Genomic DNA, 21,670 nt, shown 5'->3' with positions numbered 1-21,670 from the left:
CCTGTGATCTGAGGGAACTGGGTGTTAGGAGCAGGTGTCCCCAGCTGAGGTCAGCACTGAGGAATGGACACTGTCCTCTCTCCAGGAACAACGACAGCCCGTGCTGGGTCCTGATCGGTGCAGCCCCCACACCACTGTGTACCAGGGTCATCTGTTGGCCTGCGCAGTGAGAAGTCCTCACTGTGAATGAGACTCAAGTCCTCTGCCAACTTGGGTGCAGCGGCGCCAACCACTGCTGCCTCTTTGACTCGGTAAGGGAGAGCTTTGAGGAGCTGCTGGCTTTCTGCTTGTAACATGTGGACACTGGAGCTGAGAAACAAGGAAAAGTGCCAAAGGATGTGCTCTCAAGATTGTGGAGCAGGTTTACCCCTCTCATACCTACTGGTCAACTGGCAGAGATGCAGTTGGTACTTGAACAGCATTGGCTGCCAACAGTTTATAAAGACCTACCAAGAATCCTATGAACCAGGTAAGATGGTAAGCCTTTAGCATGGGTCTTATTGTCTATGTGATGAAAACCTATTAACCAGCCTGATCCCACAGTGAAACTGAAGACTCTCAAAGCAGAAGTTTGAACCCTTTCCCCTGGCTCGCTGCTTGGCACAATTCAGGTACCCACAGAGGCTGCTTTAATGGTGCCGGCATCCCTTTCTCCCAGATGGAAGGAGTTTATAGGCCCAGAACTGATCTCTTATGATCATGAAATGAGACATACAATGCTTTACTCTCAGAACCTGCTTTGAAGTGGGAGAAGTTTTATTGTCCAAATCCTTCTCTTATAACTCTCTAATACTTGGTGATTTAGATACCTCATGAACACTGAGAATTATAGTGAAGGTATTTTGTTGACCTGTTTAATTGATGAGTTTGGAGTTTATAAGTACTTCATACTCTATACAATGACTTTTTAAAAAAATACCAGAAAAAGTTCCATTTATCAAAGTCTACCAGGTTTGCCTGTTTACAAACTCAGCAAAATTTACAAATTGCAACAAAGCTGTCATCTTAACACCACATTGATCTCTGCTCCCAAAGAAAACACACACACATATTTCATGCCACCTACATCTATGTCAGTGATGGCTGATCTCTTTAAAAGAGGCAGAAAGTAACGGAATTTGGAGAGACGAAAGCTCAGCCTGCCTGTGTGGGGACTTCGGGGCTGTCGCTTGTCACCTGGATGGAAAGATGTGACCCCCACCCCAGTGCCCTCCTTCCCCAGAGCTCAGCGGGGAGAATGAATGTGGGTGAGCATTCAAACCTGGAAACTGACACCTTCAAACACCATGATCACTATCTAGGGACAGCAGAGTCACCTACATGATTCGAATCACAACTGGCCAAGTGTTCTGAAATAGCAGATCTCAATGGATTTCTCTGTTCCATTGTCCAAGTGTCACTCAACTTTCTGCTGCTATGTTTGCTCTCAGGCCAAAGGTCACTTTGGGCTGCTTCCTCCCTCTGACTGCTTGCTGGCTCCTAACACAAATGGATTATTTTATCAACTGTCTGGCAACTCCTTATCTAATTCATACACAAATTCAAAAGGGCTTTTCCCTCCACATTTTACTTAGAGACATCTAAAGTTCTTAGGTGAACTGGAGATTGGGGGCAAGGGCTTCTTTTTTAATATCAACCTTTGAGGATATACAGACAGAAAGGGCCTCACCAGACATGAACCAGCAATTCTATTTCTGGATACACACACAAAAGAATTGAAAGTAAGGCTCTGAAAGATACTTGTACACCAATTTCATGGCAGCACTATTCACAACAGCTAAAACGTGGCCTTAAAAAGGAAGAAAATTCTGACAGCTGCTACAGCATGGATGAACCTTGAGGACATTATGCTAAGTGAAGTAAACCAGTCACAAAAAGACAAATGCTGTATGACTCCACTTATATGAGATACTCACAGAGTAGACAAATGTATGGAGACAGAAAGTAGAATGGTGGTTGCCAGAGGCAGTGGCAAGTGGGCGACGGGGAGGTAGTGTTTAACAGGTATAGAGTTTCAGTTTTACAAGATGAAAAGAGTTATGGAGCTGGATGGTGGTGATGGTTGCAAAACATGAATGTATTTAATACCACTGAACTGTACACTTAAAAATGGTTAAAATGAAAATAAAATAAAATACACAGTCCTAGGGAAATAGGTTTTCTCTAATCCTACACGTTTATAATTTGATATAGTATACAAGGTGGTAATCACAATTCCTCACTTTATTTTAGAACCTGAAACTTGTATAAAATGCTTTCTTTCACATGCTCTGTATGGAAGGAAAAATCAATAATGCAATAATGAAAATTAACTCTGAATAAAGTTGTTTACCAAAAAAATTGGTTAAAATGATAAATTTTATGTTACGTGTATTTTACCACAATAAAAATTTTTGGAAAAAAAGAAAGATATAATGCTCCACTCTGTTTTCTATAGTTGGTGGCAATTGTAAGAAAATTTCTTTTTCAACAGAACAAACTATAAAAGTGCGCATTAAAAAAGAACAACAAAAAACATTAGACATTGCCCACCACATCGTGTCGAGCACTTGGCAAAGCCTGCCTAATTTGCGGGAGCTGGGCTGGCTGAATCCTGGACATGTTAAAATAGATTCTGGTTTTTGCCCAAATCCACTGGGATTCCATGTCAGTGGGGTGTGATAACAGGAATCTATCTTTTTACAGTGTTCCTAAAGAGAATTCTGACTTGTGATCAGTTCTTTATCTAGATTATTCCAGAAGCAGAATAATCATAGTTTAGTAATTTCCTTAGTTGTTCTTTCAGGTTAATCTGTAAACAGTTGTCAAGCAGGTAGGACACATAGGGTTCTGTGTGGCAGACGTTAGGAAAACAGAGGGTGAATAATAATGAGTTATTGTTTATTGAGTGTTCACTATGAGTCAGGTACTGTGCTGAAAACTTACCATGAATTACCTAATTCAATCCTCACAGCACTCTAAGAGGTACATGCTATTAACAACCATTTCACAGATGAGAAAACGGAAGCAGAGGTGAAATAACTTTTTAAAATCCTTACAGTCAGTAAACCTGATGCCAGAGCCTGCACTGTTTACCACCATAAGCCAGTCCCTGCCTTCAGCAAGCCTGGTGAAGTGGGGGGATCATTGAAATGACCATAATAAGAGGCAGAATGAAACAAGGGTTAACTTGAGACACAAAAACAATTCCTGGGGGAGAAGCCACATCTGGGACAGTAGATTGGACTCCAGAGATTTTTTACCCTTTTGCCAAACAGCTAAAGGGCTCTGGAAATCCCCAGCAAATTCTAGAATGGAGCCGCAGGCAATTAGCAAGAGTCAACCCATCTGACCATGAGACAGATCCAGAGAGTTCTTTTCTAACACAGATTTTTCTTCAAGAAAAGGCACCAAACAGGTTGCAGCCCAGGGACTGAGGGGAAAAGCTGGCTATTTTCACTTCTCAGTTTCTAAACTTCTTGATTTGGCAATGTTTTCAGGGTAGGAGTCGGGTCATGCTGGGAAGTGGTCAGATACGAAAGTGCAGATTCTGGATTTTTCTTCCTTGTGGTGCCTGCAATTGATTCACCCAAGGACTGTGACTCGGGGGCTAGAGAGAGCTGTCAGTCAATTTGGGACCCAAATAGCAAAGTCAGGGGCATCTGAAAGCAGGAAGGTGACCCTGTTTCAGGGGACCAAGCAGGTATTATTCAGTCTGAATTAAGGCCTCCGAGGTTGAAGGTCATTCCTAACTCAGAAGTTGTTTTTCTGAGCTAGTTTCCCAGAGATTGTGCATGAACTGCAGCAAAGACACTACCCTAACCCCACAGTGATCTCATGTTTTCAAAGATGTCAGGCTCTGTGGGTCCAAGAAACAAACTGGTCAAAAAAAGGCAGTGGAAGACTCTATTTTGAGATGTGAAATGCTCTAAGGGGCCTGTTTTCCTTTTTTTATTCCTTCATCCTAAAGATTAGCTATTAGAGGCTCCCTCCAACCTACAAATTTATTTTGGCTTCATCAATATTTGGAATTTATGATACTAGTATGTTTTATTCTGTTCTATCTCTCTACCTACCTCTCCTATGAGTAACTGCCTTAAGTTTTAAATTACCTACTTTAACAAGGCAAATGCTAAATATCTACAATAAACCCAATTTAGAGGAAGAAAAAAGGAGAGATTTAAGATTTGAATGTAAAAATTCTGACTGTAAATATCTTTTTTCCTCTAACTTGGCAGCTATTTCAATGTATATGTAAGCACAATGGCTAAGCTGGATTTCTCTCCAACCAAGTAACTCAGATTAAACACCATTGCTCAAATCTAATTTTGATATCATAAATCAATGTTTTTATGGTACATATAAATTTGAAGCATGAAATGAAAAATGGTTGTTTCTCTCCTTCTCCCCCCAATAAACCAAACAATAACAACAAAAGCAAAACAGTCACCCTTGGAAACTTCACAAGCAAAAAGGAGCGACAAGAAAACAGGTCTAGAGGGATGTTGATTTGGGGCTTATTTAATAAGACCATGGTGGCAAAGATAGCTGAGGGTCCACCAAAGATTCCTGCCCCAGCCCCCTCCAAAGAGTAGGGCTGTTGCTGGGGACCAGCTGCCCAGTCAGGGGCGACACTTGCCAGGACCCGTGCACCTAAGCGAGGATATATATGCCTCGTCGCTGCCGATGGACTATGAATGGAAGAAATGGGTATCAGTTCTGGGCTAAGAGAGTTAAGAAGCAAGTGTGTCTTCACTCTCTTGTTCCCCCAGTGCACTCTGAAAACTGAGAACCACAGGGACCTAGAGGAGGGTAGATCCACAAGAGTGCAGGAGCCTAGATTCTGAACAACTGTGGAAAGCAAAGCTGCCCATCAGGAACACTTACATTTACTATCCTGTGAACCAGAAGAAACCTAGCCTGCTTAGCCACTGATACGTTGGAGTTGGCTTATTGCAGTGAATAGCACTATTTTGTTACATTCCAATGTGCTGAGATTAAGGGCTGGAGGAGGGAGTAAAGACTTATTAGTGAGTTAAAAGGCACCCTGGGGAAAAAAACCATATTTTTTCCTTCGATGGAAAACTCTTTAATATAGGGGTTATCATCTCAAATGCCTAAAACAGTAGGCAGGTATGTAGTGTAAAATTAGCAGATGTGAACACCTAGGCAGTACCTATGTGACAGGCACTGTTCTAAGCGCTTATTCTAACTTACTTAGTTCTCCCAGATTTGTGAAGTAAACTATTATAACCCCTGTTTTGCAGATGAGGAAACTGGGGCCCACAGGGGTTAAGTAATCTGCCTAAGGTCACACAACTGGTGAGTGGCAGAGGCAGGGTGCAAGGCCAGGCAGCCTAGCTCCAGAGTCGTGCTCTGCTCACTCCACGATACACACACTTCTCATCATCTAAGTGGATGAAGGGGCCAGGTGAGGCTGAAGCGATCAGCAAAATCATGTCTAACCTGAAGGGGTCAGCTATTCAACACTACCGGTGATTTCCGTATGTACTGTAGACCTACCCATCTTTCAAGAAAAGCCAGACACCCAGATTTTATGCAAAAATCTCCCATTTTAAAATTGTTTCAATTTTGTTTTAACCCACTGCAGCCCAAACAAAGCGCACCAGCAGACTGTTTGTAGCCCAGGGCTGGCCACTTGCCATCCCCGCTTTCAGACCTGCTGTCTCCAAGGACCGTGCTGTCTTCTGCTTGTCCCAAGGCCCTGGGGAATTCTGGGTCTGGGAGCCAGAAAAGGAGTCAACTCTGCAAACAACAGCTCCTTCAGGCCTGCTGATATGAATAATTAATTTCTGTTTTCTCACTGCCAGCCCACAAAGGTTACCAACAAGCCCAGCATTCAGGAGGAATGCCATGCCCTTCTGAGACAATGAAGACAGGCGTGGGGGGCCCTGGGGGTGCACAGGGAGCCCCACAGTGAAGTCCAGCGTGGTGCCCTGCGCTCAACGGGAGCCTGTGGATGTGGGCACAGGCCTGTGTGCGCTCTCCCGGCCTCCATGGGGCCATCAGAGCATCCAAGAGGCTCATTAGAGATGTGCACTCTGTGGCTTTCTCTGCTGTCAGCGGGAGAGGGCTCTGAATTCCTCAAGATGCTTTAAAATAAAACAAAAAGGCACAATTATGCAGCCAAACCGAATGCAGGCAGCTGCATACAAAGCAGGGCTTTCTCTATAATAAGACAACAACCTCAGCGAGACAGTGCTGAGGTCTCACCTTCTTCCCCGGGCTGCAGCTGTGAGGCATCCGTAATTGGATGCTCCACTGCTCCGGCTCTTGGATTATTCAAACTGCAGGATTTCCAGAAGCCTCGGGTTTCAATTAAGGATATGACTAGGCAACAAGATGAACAAGATACCATTTTTCACCCTTATTGTCTATTTCCATGCACATGGCCACACCAGTAATGTCTGTGACAATAGTAATAAAATTAGCCAACATACACTGTTTACTATGTTTCAGGTGCTAAGTGCTTTATATATTGAACTAGTTCATCTTCACACCGACCTGATTAGGTATGGATATCATATTATTATCACCCTCAATCTATAGGCAAGGAAACTGAGGCACAAAAAAATTTAAGTTAGCTCAAGGTCACATGGCAATCAAGTGGCAGAGCTGGGATTCAAACCCAAGCAACGTGACGGTCCTAACGTGTGTGCTTTGTACACAGCATGCTCTCAATCACCCTACCAGGGGCTGTTGGCATTTACACAGAGCTTACTGTATGCCAAACCCTGTGTTATATATTTTCTAGACATTATTTCATTTAATCTTTACAACATCAGGTGAAATATAATCATCTCCATTGTACAGAAAAGAAAATAGGTTTATAGAGAGGTGAAGTAATTTGATCAAGGGCACAGAATGACAAGCAGCTTACAGCCTAGAACCAAACCCAGGTTCCTCTGATTCAAAGCCAAGCTCTTAACCATTATTTGGTACAGAGTCCTAGCTCATCTAACTTACTGGGGTTCATAAAATCAGGCCTGGAACATCATCCAGTCCAATACCTTGTTTTAGAGATGAGGAGCTGGAGCCTGGAGAGATTAAGAATTAGTGGTGCAATGGAGTAGGGTAACTTTGGTCCCAGGAAGAGCTGAGCTCCAATCCTAATCTTGTTCTTTATTAGCTGTGTGACTTGGACAAGTGACTCAATTTTTCTAGACTCATTATTACTAAAGAATAAGAATAGTAATACTTAGTCTCATTGGACTGTACTGATTAAAGTCCATGTGTAACATATACTTCTAATAAATACTTGGCATGGCAAAACCATATCATTATATTCAGGCATCCCCAACTCATAGATTGATAGTTTCAAACTTTTGTTTACAAGTCTGTTCTTTATGATTTGAAATAATGGTGTAATTGGTGAGTAGGCTGTGAGGAAGTCCCCAGATCTAATTAATGAAGACCTTGGAAAATTGCACTGCACTTCTGGAACTTTTCTGAGTGTCACACTCATTTCAAATGTGCAAAATCCCCGAGGAAATCACATTTCTCAGAGATTTGGACAATCAGATATTTAGGTGTTCAATTGTCACAAATAAAGTTAATATACTACTTGATCAATGATACAGGCAAAATAGGTTCCCATGGGTTTTAAATTCTAGTATTCTTTTCATTATGTTAGTGATTTCATGATTTTGCATCTGGAGCAATGGACCATGCTCTAATGGGCTGTCAGCAATGCAGAAATATCAAGATTGGTAACATATATCTGGTTTCACTGAGGGGGGTTTTTATATTTGGTTGCTATGGCTGATTATTTAGCAATATATGCCTATATGACCAGCCTCCCATAAAAGTCTCAAACCTTTTATTAGTTCTAATAGTTTTTTTGGTGGCATCATTAGGATTTTCAACATATAGTATCATGTCATCTGCAAAAGTGATAGTTTTACTTCTTCTTTTCCAACTTGGATTCCTTTTATTTATTTTCTTGTCTGATTGCTGTGGTTAGGACTTCCAATACTATGTTGAGTAAAAGTGACAAGAACAGGCATCATTGTCTTGTTCCTGATCTCAGAGGAAATGATTTCAGCTTTTCAGTGTTAAGTAGGATGCTGGCTCTAGGTCTGCCATATATGGCCTTTATTATGTTGAGGTATGTTCCTTCTATATCAACTATATTGAGAGCTGTTACCATAAATGGATGTTGAATTCTGTCAAAAGCTTTTTCTGCATCTATTGAGATGATCATGTAATTTTTATTTTTTAATTTGCTAACATGGTGTATCATATTGACTGATTTGCAGGTGTTAAGTCATCCTTGTAGCCCTGGGATAAATCCCATTTGATCAGGGTGTATGATCCTTTTCATGTACTGTTGAATTCAGTTTGCTAATATTTTGTTGAGGATTTTTACATCTATGTTCATCAGTGATACTGGCTGTGGTTTTCTTTTTCTTGTGGTGTCTTTGCTTGGTTTGGTATGAATGAGCTCAGAAGTGTTCCTTCCTCTTTAATTTTTCTAAATAGTTTGAGAAGGGCAGGTATTAATTCTTCTTTAAATGTTTGGTAGAATTTACCTTTGAAGGCTTCTGGTTCTGGACTTTTATTTGTTGGTAGTTTTTGGTTTTTTTTAAATTACTGATTGAATTTCATTACTGGTAATGGTCTGTTCATATTTTGTATTTTTTCCTGATTCAGTCTTGGGAGATTGTACATTTCTAGAAATGTATCCATTTCATCTAGGTTTTCCATTTTATTGGTGCGTAACTATTTACAGTAATCTCTCATATCTTTTGTCTTTCTGTGGTGTTAACTGTAACTTCTCCTTTTTCTTTTCTGATTTCTTTGAGTCCTCTCTTTTTCCCTTGATGAGTCAGGCTGAAGGTTTATCAGTTTTGTTTATCTCTTCAAAGAATCAGCTCTTAGTTTCATTGATCTTTTCTATTTTTTAAATTCTCTATTTGATTTATTTTTGCTCTGATATTTATTATTTCTTTTCTTCGACTAACTTTGGGCTTTGTTCTTCTTTTCCTGGTTCCTTTAGGTATAAAGTTAGGTTGTTTGAGTAAATATCAGGATAAAATATTATCCTAAAGTGCATTTTATTCTGGCAATCAAATAAACTAATTTGCATATAATAGATATAATCTATTCTTGAAGGATAAAAAAAAAGCCTCAAACCTTGAGATTGAAACAGACTTCCCTGGGGGAAGATATTCCACATATGTCTTTGCAGTTTGCTACGAGAGAGAGAGAGAAATCCAACATGGTGTAAGACAAGGGAGGACATCCAGAGCCTGTTTTGAATCTCTCTGGAGTCTGTTGATACATATATGTTTATTGCTGCTTTTGCTGTGTCTCCTCTGGAAAAAAATCCTAGCCATAAGTATAACCGGCTACTGAGTCTTACAAATCCTAGCAAATCACTGAATGAAACAATAGTGAAACGATTCAGCCATTTCTGACATTGTTTTCCACATTTTTGAGACCCACTCTCTCATACATCCTTCTTCAGCTTGGGTCCTAGAGGTTTCAAGGAAAATACTTTGATTTCGGAGGCTCAGAGAGCTATTCTTCTGTATGAATATAACTCAAGTGTTTTTATCAGTCAAGATAAATGATGCAATACAGCAGGAAAAATCAGCACGAAATATTTCAGTGGCTTAAAGTAACAACGGTTTATTTCTCACTCTAGGATATATCCATTAAGGGTTGAGTAGTAGCTCTGCTCTGTATTGCCCTCCCTTCTAGGACCCAGGCTGACGGAATTGCCATCAATTGGAACATTGTATATTGCAGTAGCTAAGGGGAAAGAGTGCTCTGAAGGGTCTCATACCAGCATTAAATGCTCCAGTCTGGAAGCTGCATACATCATGTCCACTCAAATTCATTGGTTAGAACTAGGCAAATAGCCCTACTCAATTTCAAGGGAACCAGGAATGTAATCTTACCTACCATGTTCCTGGAGAGCAAAGGGGAACCAAAATATTTAGTTCATGGTCCTAATGACTAGCACTGGTCTTCATTAGCTGCGGAGGGCCTAGTTGGGCAGGTTTGACGTATCAGCCTTTTTCTGCATTGACCACCTTCAGGAAACAACATATGCCTATCAGGTAGAAGGTTGCAAAATGGCAAATTCTCAGCTGGTGGGCAAGTGGATGTGGTAGTAAGTCAGAAGGGTACACGTCAAAATCTCCTTTGAGCATGTGAGGTTGAAAATGGAAAATTGAAGAAAAATCCACCATAGACCTTGAGAATCACAGCTCTAGAATATGTCTTATCAATATGTCCTACTGGTCCAAAAAAAAAAAAAAAAAAAAAGAGGAGAAGGGGGAGGAAGAGATGAAGATAAAGGTAAAGAAGAGGAAGAAGAAATGAAAAAGGTTTTAAATGCTTAAAACCCCCAATAGTCTGCCAAGGTATTCCAAGTCCCACAAAATTCTTACTTGAAAATGTACAATCATTCTTCTATTGTTCAATATACACACTATGTCAACATCGTGTTGGGGCAGTAATACTAGAATTAAAAGAAATGATCCTCTTCTAATATACCAAATCCAGTGGGGGGAACAGAGTGGCAAACCATTTTAAATCATTTCATAATTGCTCATATGAGTGAATGTGCAAGTTCAGGGAAGGATTGTGGGCCAACATTGAGCTGGTTTTCCAGAACCACTCACAGTCCCCTTCTCTCTTAACACTCTTTACTATAGATGCTAAAGAGTGAAAATTTCTGATTTGTCAGCCCTTCCTGCTGCTAATGGCCACGTGACCCAACATTGGCCAATAGCATGAAAGCAGCAGTTGCTAGGTAGGAATTGGGGGAAAGCCTTTTAAAGGGACAGCTAGCATGATGCCGTCAATCTGATCTCATTAGATTTAGGGGCTAGAGCAATCACTCTTTTATGTGGAAGATAACTGGGGCTGGAGGAGAAAGGCTAAAGGCAGAACAATGAGTTATGGCAGTCTTTTAGATTAGAGGGAATGGAATGAACCTCTAGATATTCATGAACATATATTGAATACTTCCTATATGCCGAGCACTCTGACATGCTGGGGCTACAGAGGCAAATAAGACATAGGTCAGAATAAGGTGCTTCTCACGATGTCAATCACAACCCCAGGGCAGGAATGAGGGGTGCTTGTGGAACCTCAGGTTTGAGATATTCTGTCCCCTGCCCCAAGTCCAGGAAACACAAACAGGGTAGGATGGGGCCCAGAGGAATTAAGGTCAGCCTCATTATGCAGCAAGTCAAAGCGGCACCAGGACTGCTGTGGTGATGGGAAGAAAGTGACTTAAGAGGCGATGGTCCTTTTATGTACATATCTCACCCAAACAAGCCCTGATGTTCTCCCATATCTAGTCTGGTTATTTTAAATCACTGTGTTGGGGCAAATTAGAAAAGGAAATGGCACAGTCTTAGGAGAAGCCTAGACTCAAAACAGTCCCACTTGACCTGATGAAAATGGTCTGGAATTAAAAAGGGATGATGGTTGCACAACTCTGTGAATATACTAAAAACCATGACTGCACACTTTTTTTTTTTTATCTTTTTAATGGAGGTACTGGGCCTCCTGCATGCTAGGCATGCACTCTACCACTGAGCTATACCCTCCCCCCCACAACTGTACACTTTAAACAGGAGAATTTTATAGTATGTGAATTATCCTTGATAAAATTAATTAATGAATTAATTTTTTAATCGAGGGGTTAATAATCCCATCACTTAGCTCTAAGTGAACTTGGGCTTGTTAACTGGTCAGAGCCTCAGTTTTCTCACCTGCAAAATAAGAATGGTCATACTTTACAGCAAGAACAGAACAGTAGATTGTTCTGAATATTAAGTGTGGTCATGTAGGTTAAGCACACATCATGGTGCCTTCAGGTAGTAGAAGTGAAATATCTTCTAGATCCTTTCTTTCAAGTATCAGTAAAAATTTTAAAACAATCATTTTCTCAGCAGCCGCAAGATACAACATAAGCTCTAGGCAAGCTCCCTTCAGACAGTCTTGTCTCAGGCAGACAAGAGCAGGGATCAAATGCGGAGACAGGAACACCAACCGAAGCTGACGCTCACTGCAGAAAGACTGCGGATTGACTCTGCAGCTTGAATAACAAGAGAGATTCACGTGGTGTAAAAAACAGCTACACAGACAGAGCGGATGGTAAAGTCAGGCGGGCACAGACATTTCCGCTTATGATTCTAGTTTAGTATCCAAACAGAATCCAAGTTCTAAAATAGCCAAATTGACCATAACACCTGCACAAGCCAGTGTGGCTTCAACACAGCCCTGATGTTTAGAGATGACCCAGACCCCACTCCCCTCACTATGGTTCCTCAAAACCAGAATGAACCAAAGGCAAACCTTATACAACCAGAATTGTCTGGCACGATGCCAAGTCAGGGAATGTCAGTGGTCACTGAGCTTCTCATCTGTGACTATTAGAAAATCAACAAGGTACTTATCAAGTAACTGCCATGTGCCCAGCCTCATGAAAGGTATTGTTGTGAGGGAGAAAGAGAAGCATAAGCCATGATCCCTACTCTTAAGGAGCCAGCTGACCTCTTAGTTTGAGAGCAACACTTCACAGTAAACATGTAAAAGGCGTGCCTTGCACAGAGCAGTGGTTCAGTTGCTATTTGTTTATTAGATCAATGAATTAATAGATGACACAATAACAAGACAATTGTGCGAGTGTGGGGCTCACTCTAAGAACCACAAGATGGGTTGGAGTAGTTGGGAAAGGCTTGTGCCAGAGGCTGCTAGTTGCCTACTCCATATCAATTCTTCCATTTTTCCTTGTAACAGAGCCCCTATTTTATTTGAGGTGGCCATATGCCCAGATAAAATACTACATTTCCCAGCTTCCCTTGTAGTCAGAGATAGCTAATGAGCTCTAAATAGAAATAGTCAAGAGAGGCTTCTAGGAAAGTGCCTTAAAAGGCAGATCAACAGCTGCTACTCACTCTTATGTCCTTTCTCCCTTTCTTCTAATTCCTGTCTGAAACATGAATGTGATGGCTGGATTTCCAGCAGCTATTTTGGACTGGGAGGCAACCTTGAGACAAAAAAGCAAAAAGAAGCCTAAATCCTGATGACCATCATACTCTCCCTGGATTGCTTATCTCTAGAATTCTTTTACATGAGTGATAAATAACCCTCTATCTTGCTTTTGGGGGTTTTGTTGAATGCAGCAAACCCATATCTTAACCAATACAAGGTTCCACCAAAAAGCCAGGCCTTAAAGGAAGGACTGGCTTTGCAACTGAGGAAGTGAAGGAAGGAGGGCATCTCAAATGCCAGAAAGAGCACAGGAAAAGACACAGGCAGGAATAAGCACTGGCTGAAACCAAGTGGGTAGAGAGTAGGAAATAAGGAGAAGCCAGATGATGGTTTGGCGGTAGGGGACAGGGCTTGAATGGAGAAGGACCAGGAACCACAAAGGACTAAGAAAGTTTGTTTCCCCCTGAAAAAGCAAAACACCTCCGGATCTGGAGGGGAGTAAGAAAGAGAAAGAGGCAGACAAAGAGGCTTAGGGAACTTCATTACATGAAGAGACGTATGAGCTATGGCCTGGTTCAGCCAACTGAAAGTTCCTGGACTTAAGACAGTAACAATAACACCATCTAAGATTTATTAAACACTCAAGTGCCCTCCCATGTGCTACACACTGTACACACAGGATCTCACTGAAGCGTCACAAGTCTATGACATGGTCCTACTGTTATCACCCCCATTTGGCAGACAAGGAACTGGGCCTTAGAGAGTCAGTAACTTATCCAAGGTAAGCATCACAACCCTGCAGGCGAGGTAAAATCATGCCCATTTTTCAGATGAGAAAGGGTTTGTACCATTCTTTGAAAGCCAGGAAAAGCTATGAAGATCCTAACTTTAAAACATAAAGATCGAGTCAAATATAGAGCTAACTGCTTTGTAGTCTCTTCACCAGAAGAAAAACAGATGAGAAGAATAGAAAAGTTCCCAGGCTTGGCTGCATTTACCACTTGTAGAGGAGGAAGACACAGTTAAACAGGCCCACCCACACCCTCTGGGGGGCTAGTGATGTGTTCATGGGGAGTAGATGGTGCTAGGATGGTGGGGGTGAGGGGCGGGAGAGGTGGCAAGCATTAAAGGACCAAGCAAACAGAGACACCATGTCAACTCTGGTTACAAATGAATCACAGCCAACCACTAGCTCATGTGTCTCAAATAATTTCTTAATATCTCTCCACAACAGGGAACAGAAAAAAAAACTACTCTGTCACAGCTAAGGCTGAAAATTCAATACTTTGAATTAAGATATTCAGTCACATCCACTGAACACAAGGAATTCTTCCTGGAGCGAAAACCTCATTAGTCACTAACAGGAAGGGGAGAAAAAACCATCAGGTTACAAATGAAGCAGGTAACATGAGTCCCTAGTAGGAAATGCATTTCCCATGAAGATTAAAAATAAAAAGTCCCCATCGGCAGCCTGGCAGAATCTGATGGCAGGGCCTCCCAACCAGAGAAATCTGGAAGTCTATACCTGGCCCAGGATAGCATTACACACACCGGAAGGTAAAGAGTGTCAGCTTTGTAAGCCTGACCCAAGATCCAGTGCCGACTCCACCACAGGCTGTTTTTTTTTAAATTATGATCATTTATTATTATTTTTAATTGAAGTATAGTTGATTTACAATGTTGTGTTAGTTTCTGGTGTACAGCATAATGATTCAGTCATACATATATATATATTCTTTTTCATTATAGGTTATTACAAGATACTGACTATAGTTAGTTCCCTGTGCTATGCAGTAGGACCTTGCTGTTTATCTATTTTATATCTAGTAGTTTGTATCTGCTAATTCTAAATCCCTAATCTATCCCTTCTCCCCTTTTCCACTTTAGTAACCATAAGTTTGTTTTCTATGTCTGTGAGTCTGTTTCTGTTTTGTAAATAAGTTCATTTGTCTCGTTTATTTTAGATTCCACATGTGAGTGATACCAATGTGATATTTGTCTTTGTCTGACTTACTTCAGTTGGTATAATCATCTCTAGGCCCATCCATGTTGCTGCAAATGGCATTATTTCACTCTTTTTTATGGCTGAGTAGTTTTATATGTATACCACATCTTTATCCAATCATCAGTCAGTGGACATTTAGGCTGCTTCCCTGTCTTGGCTATGTAAATAGTGCTGCTATAAACATGGGGGTGCGTATATGTTTTTGATTAGAGTTTCCTCCAGATATACGCCCAGGAGTGGGATTGCTGGATCATATGGTAAGTCTATTTTTAGTTTTTAAAGGAATCTCCCTACTGTTTTCCATAGTGGCTGCACCAAATTACATTCCCACCAACAGTGTAAGAGGGTTTTCTTTTCCCTACATCCGCTCCAGCTTTTATTGTTTGTTAACTTTTTAAAAATGGTCATTCTGACCAGTGTCAGGAGATACCTCACTGCAGTTTGATTTGCATGTCTCTCATTATTAGTAATATTGAGCATCTTTTCATGTGCCTGTTGGCCACCTGTATGTCTTCATTGGAGAAATGTCTGCTTAGGTCTTCTGCCCATTTTTTGACTATTTTTGTTGTAGTTTTTCCTCTTTTTTGTTTGTTATTGAGTTGTATGAGCTGTTTGTATATTCTGGAAGTTACGCCCTTGTCAGTCACATCGTTTGCAAGCATTTCCTCCCAGTCCATAGGTTGTCTTTCTGTTTTGTTTATGGTTTCCTCACCATAAGCTGTCTGATGCTGGGTAAATTTCTTCACTTCTCCTAGCCTCAGCATATTCACCTATAAAATGGGATGAGTAACTTCCAATCACTAAATGAGGCTACATGAGATGGTCTGCTGCTCCTGTTGCTATGATTTTGACAGGACTCATATCTTAAGTGTTCTTTGCTTAAAATTCCAGGGGAAAAAAATGCCATAAGATATATAAGAAAGAGCCTAGATCTGGCTCATAGACACTGCTTTGAGGGTCATGAGCCTCTGACCCTGAGGTTACTTTTAGGGCTCCTGGGTCCTCATCTATCTGAAGAGGGGCAGGAAGACCCTTAGACCAACCCTAAGATCTCTTCCTGTTCTAGGCTCTTGAATGTCGCTAAGGTTCTAAATGACAGTCCTTACCCATTTCAGGCTTTAACAAGTTACCTCCTAGAAAGTTGTTTATCTAAAAACTTTTAGTTTCCACCCTAGAAGCAAAAGGGCCAGTGAGAACCTCGAGGGCAGGTCACCAACTTTTGCAGTCTTGGCCCTTAACACAAACCTGGCACAAAGTAAGACCGGGTAAATCCTTGTTGAGTGTAATGGACACACGAATGAATGAATGATTTCCAAGGGCTGGCAAAAATAGAGACTGTTTTTCCACCACTGAGCAGTTTAATGCAAGGAGAAAATGCTACCAATTTCAAATATTAATGATATTTATTTTGTCATCTGATCCAAAATCAGAATACCAGATGAATAGTTGCTGCCAGCCAAAAGGATGCCTGACTTGGGCTTTTGCTGGAAGAGTGCACTTTGGTCCAAGTGTGGCACAGGGTTTGCCACAGGCTACAGAAGGAATATGTAAACCCTGAGAAGAACAGGTTACCCAATCTCTAAGGCAGGGATGGCAGAGAAGCATGTCAACATCTGAAAGGGAAAATACCAGGGCCTCCACATGTGGGCATGCAGTTGTGTCTGCCCAGGTGCTCCCAGCTGAGGAGCGGAGATCCAAAATCCAGCAGGTGGTCTGCTCACCTGTGAGGCCAAGACCACCCAGGAGCCCTATGGGCGGGTGGGAGCCCTGCTGGTTAACCTCAGCAGCAGATGAACTGGGGTCTGCTGGGGACTTTAATGATAAAATAATAATAATATAATAATAATAATGCATACACACATATACACAAACAAATGTATGCATTTAATGGTCACTGTGTGAATAAACTAAACTCTTTAAATATTTGATTGTACTTAATTTTCATAACTACCCTGAGAAGTAGGTGTTGGTGTTTGAGGCAGAAGAGCTTGCTGTTTAAAAGCTTGGACTTGAGAGTTAGACTGCATGGATTCAAATCCTAAGTGCTGCTTATAAGCTGGGTGGCCTTAAGTGGGCTTATTTAAGCTCTCTGGGTCTCATGCTTCTCTTATGTTAAGTGGAAATAATAATAGTGCCTGTCTTACGAAGCTGTTGTGGAGTATGAGTTAATACGTGTAAAATGCTTACAACAGGAGTAGGCACAAAGTTGAAGCATCAACTCAAAGAAAACCTACAGTCATAGTTAACACTGTGGGTGCTTACTATATGTCAGGGCCTGTTCAAAGCCCTTGAGAAATATTATCCCATTTATTCCTCATATCAATGGTCTGATGTGAGCAGTGTTTATTAGTCCCATTTAACAGATTAGAAAACAGAGACACAGAAAATTCAAATAACTTCTCCCAAGGTCATGCAAGCAGTCCAGCTTCAGAGCCCATGGTCTTTATCAGCATTTTCAAATCTTTTGGCCCAATCCACAGCAAGAAGTACATTCTACATCAGGACCCAGTATACACTCAGACAGTTATACATAACTGAAACAAAGTTTTAAAACAGAAACTACGCACCATCACCATGTGCAATGCATTCTGATGCTTTCTATTATATTGCAACCCATTAAAAAATATATATCACTCAACAAATATTTGTGGAACACCTACTATGTGTTAGACATTGCTGTAGGCTTTGGGGGCTACGTCAGTGGATGAAAGAGAGAAAAAAAAAAAATCCTTGCCCTCTTGGAGCTTGCATTTACCAGAAAGAGAAAGTAAATAAAATCCACATGCAAAATGGTAGCAACTGTGGTGATAATTTGGTGATCGCTATGGCGAAAAATAAAGCAGGGAAGACCAAGGGTGGCCAGAGAAGGTTTCACGACGCTTTCACTCCCCACTACGCTGATTTCAGCAGGCTGTCACCCACAATGGAAAACTCCTGTCCTTAAATCTCGCCACTCCAGTGCCTCCTGTATATATGAAGCCTCTTCCTCCTAGATTGTGCCACGTGCACACTTGTATGTGACTATGCGCACATGTGTACACATGTATAGGCGTGCATGGACGTGTTGCACGCATGTATGCATATGCATGTCCACCTCCATTCACTTCCTCACTGGGGAGCTTTGGAGACGGGAGGCCGGTGTTCAGGGGTTCCCTACACAATCCTGCCCTACCCTGCAGAGGGGTCCTGGAATGGAGCCTGAAAAATAGCCCAGGCACCATTAGCCAATACCATGAGTGCCAGACGTGCCTTCAGTGCAGAAGAGGGAAAATCTTTTTTATCACTGGTCCACCCAGAGGGAGCACCTTTTGTAAATTGTTAGGCCAGAGGGAAAGCTAGTTCCTAATCTGAATCAAGGCCCTCTATGTGCTAGAGTGCCCTTAAGGAGAGAAGAGACAGCACACAGGAATAAAAATCACCTCCTGGGGAAAATCCAGTGCATTGGGCACACCTGGCAGGGTGATTGATGGTGATTGATGTGGCTCTGGGAGGAGATGGGACTGGAGCCAGCTCTAAAGCAACTCTGAGCCACCTAGGTAGCCTCCACTGAGGGCATTTGGAACTTGGCACGAAAGTGAAATCTTCAGACTCTCAGTTAAAGGGGCACATAAAAATGGTACTAGCATGGGCAGCAAAAGCACTGCCTATGGGAAAAGCAGCCAGTCTCTGCTAATGAATAAGTGTAATTGATCACAACAGATGACTTGATGGCCCTTCCAAATGTGCTTTTAGCAAAGTGGACAGTTTTTCATTCAAATGCAAACTCACTCAGATAAGATCTAATAATGGAGATTTTGGAACAATCCCAGCATCAGTGATTTCTTTTTTTCCCCTCCTACACTGAACAGGAAGGCTTCTTAAGTTCCTGGTCACAGCTTCACCCAGTCAGATGACAATTAATGTTTTCCCTATGGCTGAGGAGACCCTGACAGACCCTGGGGCAGCAAAGGGCCAGTCACAGGATACCACACATCCCTATCTGTCCTTTCCTCCTTAGCCCCTTTCCCACCCTCTGACCTATGGGGAGATGAGTGGCTGGGAGACACACTCAGTTCAATCATCCATTTATTTAATAAATATTTATTGAGCACTTACTATACACAAGGCACCGTGTTGACCATCACAAGGGGATTCCACCATAAGATGGTTAAGACCAGGTCCCGTCCTTAGAAGAAGGGGCAGATGTGAAGGGAGGCAGCAAATGACAGGAGGCTCGAGTGGAGGTCCCAGCTCACTCCAACAAGCACTTAATCTTTCTGACCTTCAATTTCCTCCTTTATCAAATGAAGACACTGCACTAAACATGATCTCTGGGCACTAGGCCAGCTTGAAAACTCTATGAATCTAAGTCCTCCCCTTCCCACGCAGGCTCCTAGGCTTCTAGGAAGCTGACAGATCAGGTGCCGCCTTCTAGGAAGGGGGCAGTCAGGAAAGGAAACTTCCCCACAGTGAAAGTTTCTTTCATTTTGGCCAGCACACAAGATACAAGCTGAAGAAGATGAGAGGTAAGTTCAGGAAATTAATTGGAAGATTTAGACTTCCACATCAAGGAATCTGGGGAAAATGGGAGCCACTGGAATTTGTGCAGAGAAGAATGTGGCAAGGAAATCTGACCGACCTGAAGAGGATGAGCTGGAGGCGGGGAGGGCTGTGATGCTGCAATAGAGTAGAAAGCTGAGGCCTCAGTTTCCTCCCATGGTCTGGTGGAGCACATCATTCCATCTCAACCGCCCCACCCCCCATCCTCACAGTGCTTATTTTCTTAAACTCGCCCAAGCGGAAATCAATTTGCACCATCTTTCTTTTTTCTTTCTTTTCTTTTTTTTTAAGTTCCACAAGAGCCTTCAAGGTAAACAGGTAAATTTTATCTCTCAGCCCAGGCGCCTGAGGTTAAACAGAACCTACAAGGTGTGCCAGGGAGGGGCGCAGGAAGCCACCAGCAGCTCCCGGGATAGGCGAGGCGGGGATTTAGAGAGGGTTGCGCCTACCTGCAGAGGAGCCGTCGTCGTGGTCAGAGCTGTTGTGGCTGCAGTCACTGCCCCTCTCAGGCGAGCTATGGCTGGGCGAGTCTCGCTCAGGCAGCCCCAGGAACCTCTTGCGCCGCCACAGGGGGAGGGGCTCCTGAGCGCCACGCCGGGGGCGCTCATCTGCCGCCGGGGGCGAGCCCCGCCAGTCCTTGGCCTCTGCCTCCAGCTGCTCCAGGTCGCGGCTCCCGCGCTGCTGTCGCCGGTTCCCAGGGATCAGGTGCATCCAGCGATGAGAGCTGCACGCCCGCGCCGGCTTTTCGGCCTCATCGCAGGTCTCGGGCAGGCAGGGGGCCATGAGCAACTGGCCGAGGACGAATTTCTCGTTCAAATCCACCATCTCGAAGTCGTGGTCACTGCTGTCGCCCCCATCGTCAGCGCCAGAGGCGTCCGGCTCGCCCTCCTCCGAGCCCCGCCCCGAGCGGGTCCCGGAGGACCGCTCCTCTCCCGGGGCGCTGGGAACTGTGCCATCGTGGCCGGGGGGCGCGCAGCCCTCCTGGGCCCTGAAGAGGAGGCGAGACTGCAGCATCTGTTGGTGAATGGCGGCGGTCAAGCTGCGCACCGCGCCCCCTGCCCCCGCCGCCCCGGGCCAGGTGGGAAGGTCCAGACACACGTAGGAGGGACTCTTGGCCTTCGCGGCCACCTCCGGGTCGGGGAGCGAAGGCCCGGGGGGTCCTCCGCTGACGCCTGATGCACCCTCCTTCTTGCGCGGCGGTGGCGCCTGCTCTGGTCCCACCGGCGCCGGCTCCTCGGCCGAGACCCCCCCGCTGTCGCCGTCTCCCTCCTCCAGGCGCCGGCAGGCGAGGTCTCGCTTCTCCAGGGCCGCCTGCAGGTAGACGACTTTGAACTTCTCCTCAGCCAGCACCTGTTGCAGGTACTTCAGTTTGAGTTTGCTGCGCTCCAGCTCGCGCTCCATGTCCAGCACCGAATCCAGATGCATGACTGGCGCCTCCTCCCCAGGGAACTCGGCCTGCCAGTGGCGTTCAAAGTCCTGGGGATCCCACATACCGGGCGCCCCTTCGGGCCTCCGCGGCCCAGCTCCTCCGCGCGCAGCGGGCTGGGGTCGCGCCCGGCTCTCTCTGCGCTGCGCAGTCTCCTGCCCTTCACTTCAGCCCCAGAAGATAATATGAGAAAAAATAAAGTTTTTCCCCTTCCGCCCTCGTGTCTTTTTTCTTCTTCTTCTTCTTCTGGGTTTCGCCTCTCTGACGTCAGCGGCACTCGGCGGAGGCAGGCGCCTGGGGGCCCTGGGCCCGCCCAAGCAGGACGCGCGCAGCCGGCGGTCTGCAGCCCCCGCACCGGCCAGGACTCCCCGGGAGCTCTGGCTTCAGGACAGCAGCGGCGGGGGCGGAGCCTCGCGGGCGCCTCGGGGCTGCATGGGCTGGGCTGCGAGAGGGCCCCGCGGGGCGGGCCTGCGGTGCCACCCACCCCGGAGGCGCCGACCACGCTCGAAACTGGCCGCCGTAGGCCGGCTCGCACCTTCCTGGCCAGTCGGGCTGCGCGGCTCTCGCCGCCGCCAGCGCTGTCCGCGCGGGCTCCCTGCACACCAGCGCGGGGGCGCGCGGCCAGGGAGGCGGGAGCCGCGGGAAGAGAGCGCGCGGGGGCGCCCTGGGCCGCAGCCAAGCTCCCGCCCGCCGGCCGGCCCTCCGCAGCCTCGCCTGTCCAGGGTCAGGGCGGTGCCTGG

General features: G+C 44.3%; 1 protein-coding gene across 2 annotated transcripts in view; it reads right to left on the bottom strand.

Annotated features, from left to right (window-relative positions):
- The window catches only part of ABR (ABR activator of RhoGEF and GTPase), a 172,874-nt gene extending 151,421 nt beyond the window's left edge, over nucleotides 1-21,453 (bottom strand). Inside the window, exon 1 of one of the 2 annotated variants that reach the window (XM_074343190.1) lies at nucleotides 19,954-21,453. In XM_074343190.1, the coding sequence (XP_074199291.1) occupies nucleotides 19,954-20,995 (1,042 nt within the window). In that variant the 5' untranslated portion in view covers nucleotides 20,996-21,453. The remainder of the gene's footprint in view (nucleotides 1-19,953) is intronic. The other variant, XM_074343189.1, reaches the window with a different exon arrangement.
- Between the last annotated feature and the right edge of the window lie 217 nt (nucleotides 21,454-21,670).

The sequence above is a fragment of the Camelus bactrianus genome, chromosome 16 (genome assembly GCF_048773025.1).
Source record: "Camelus bactrianus isolate YW-2024 breed Bactrian camel chromosome 16, ASM4877302v1, whole genome shotgun sequence".
Taxonomy (NCBI): Eukaryota; Metazoa; Chordata; class Mammalia; order Artiodactyla; family Camelidae; genus Camelus; species Camelus bactrianus.
Note: the sequence above shows the minus strand (reverse complement) of the source record. Positions and strands in the feature narration are given on the sequence as shown.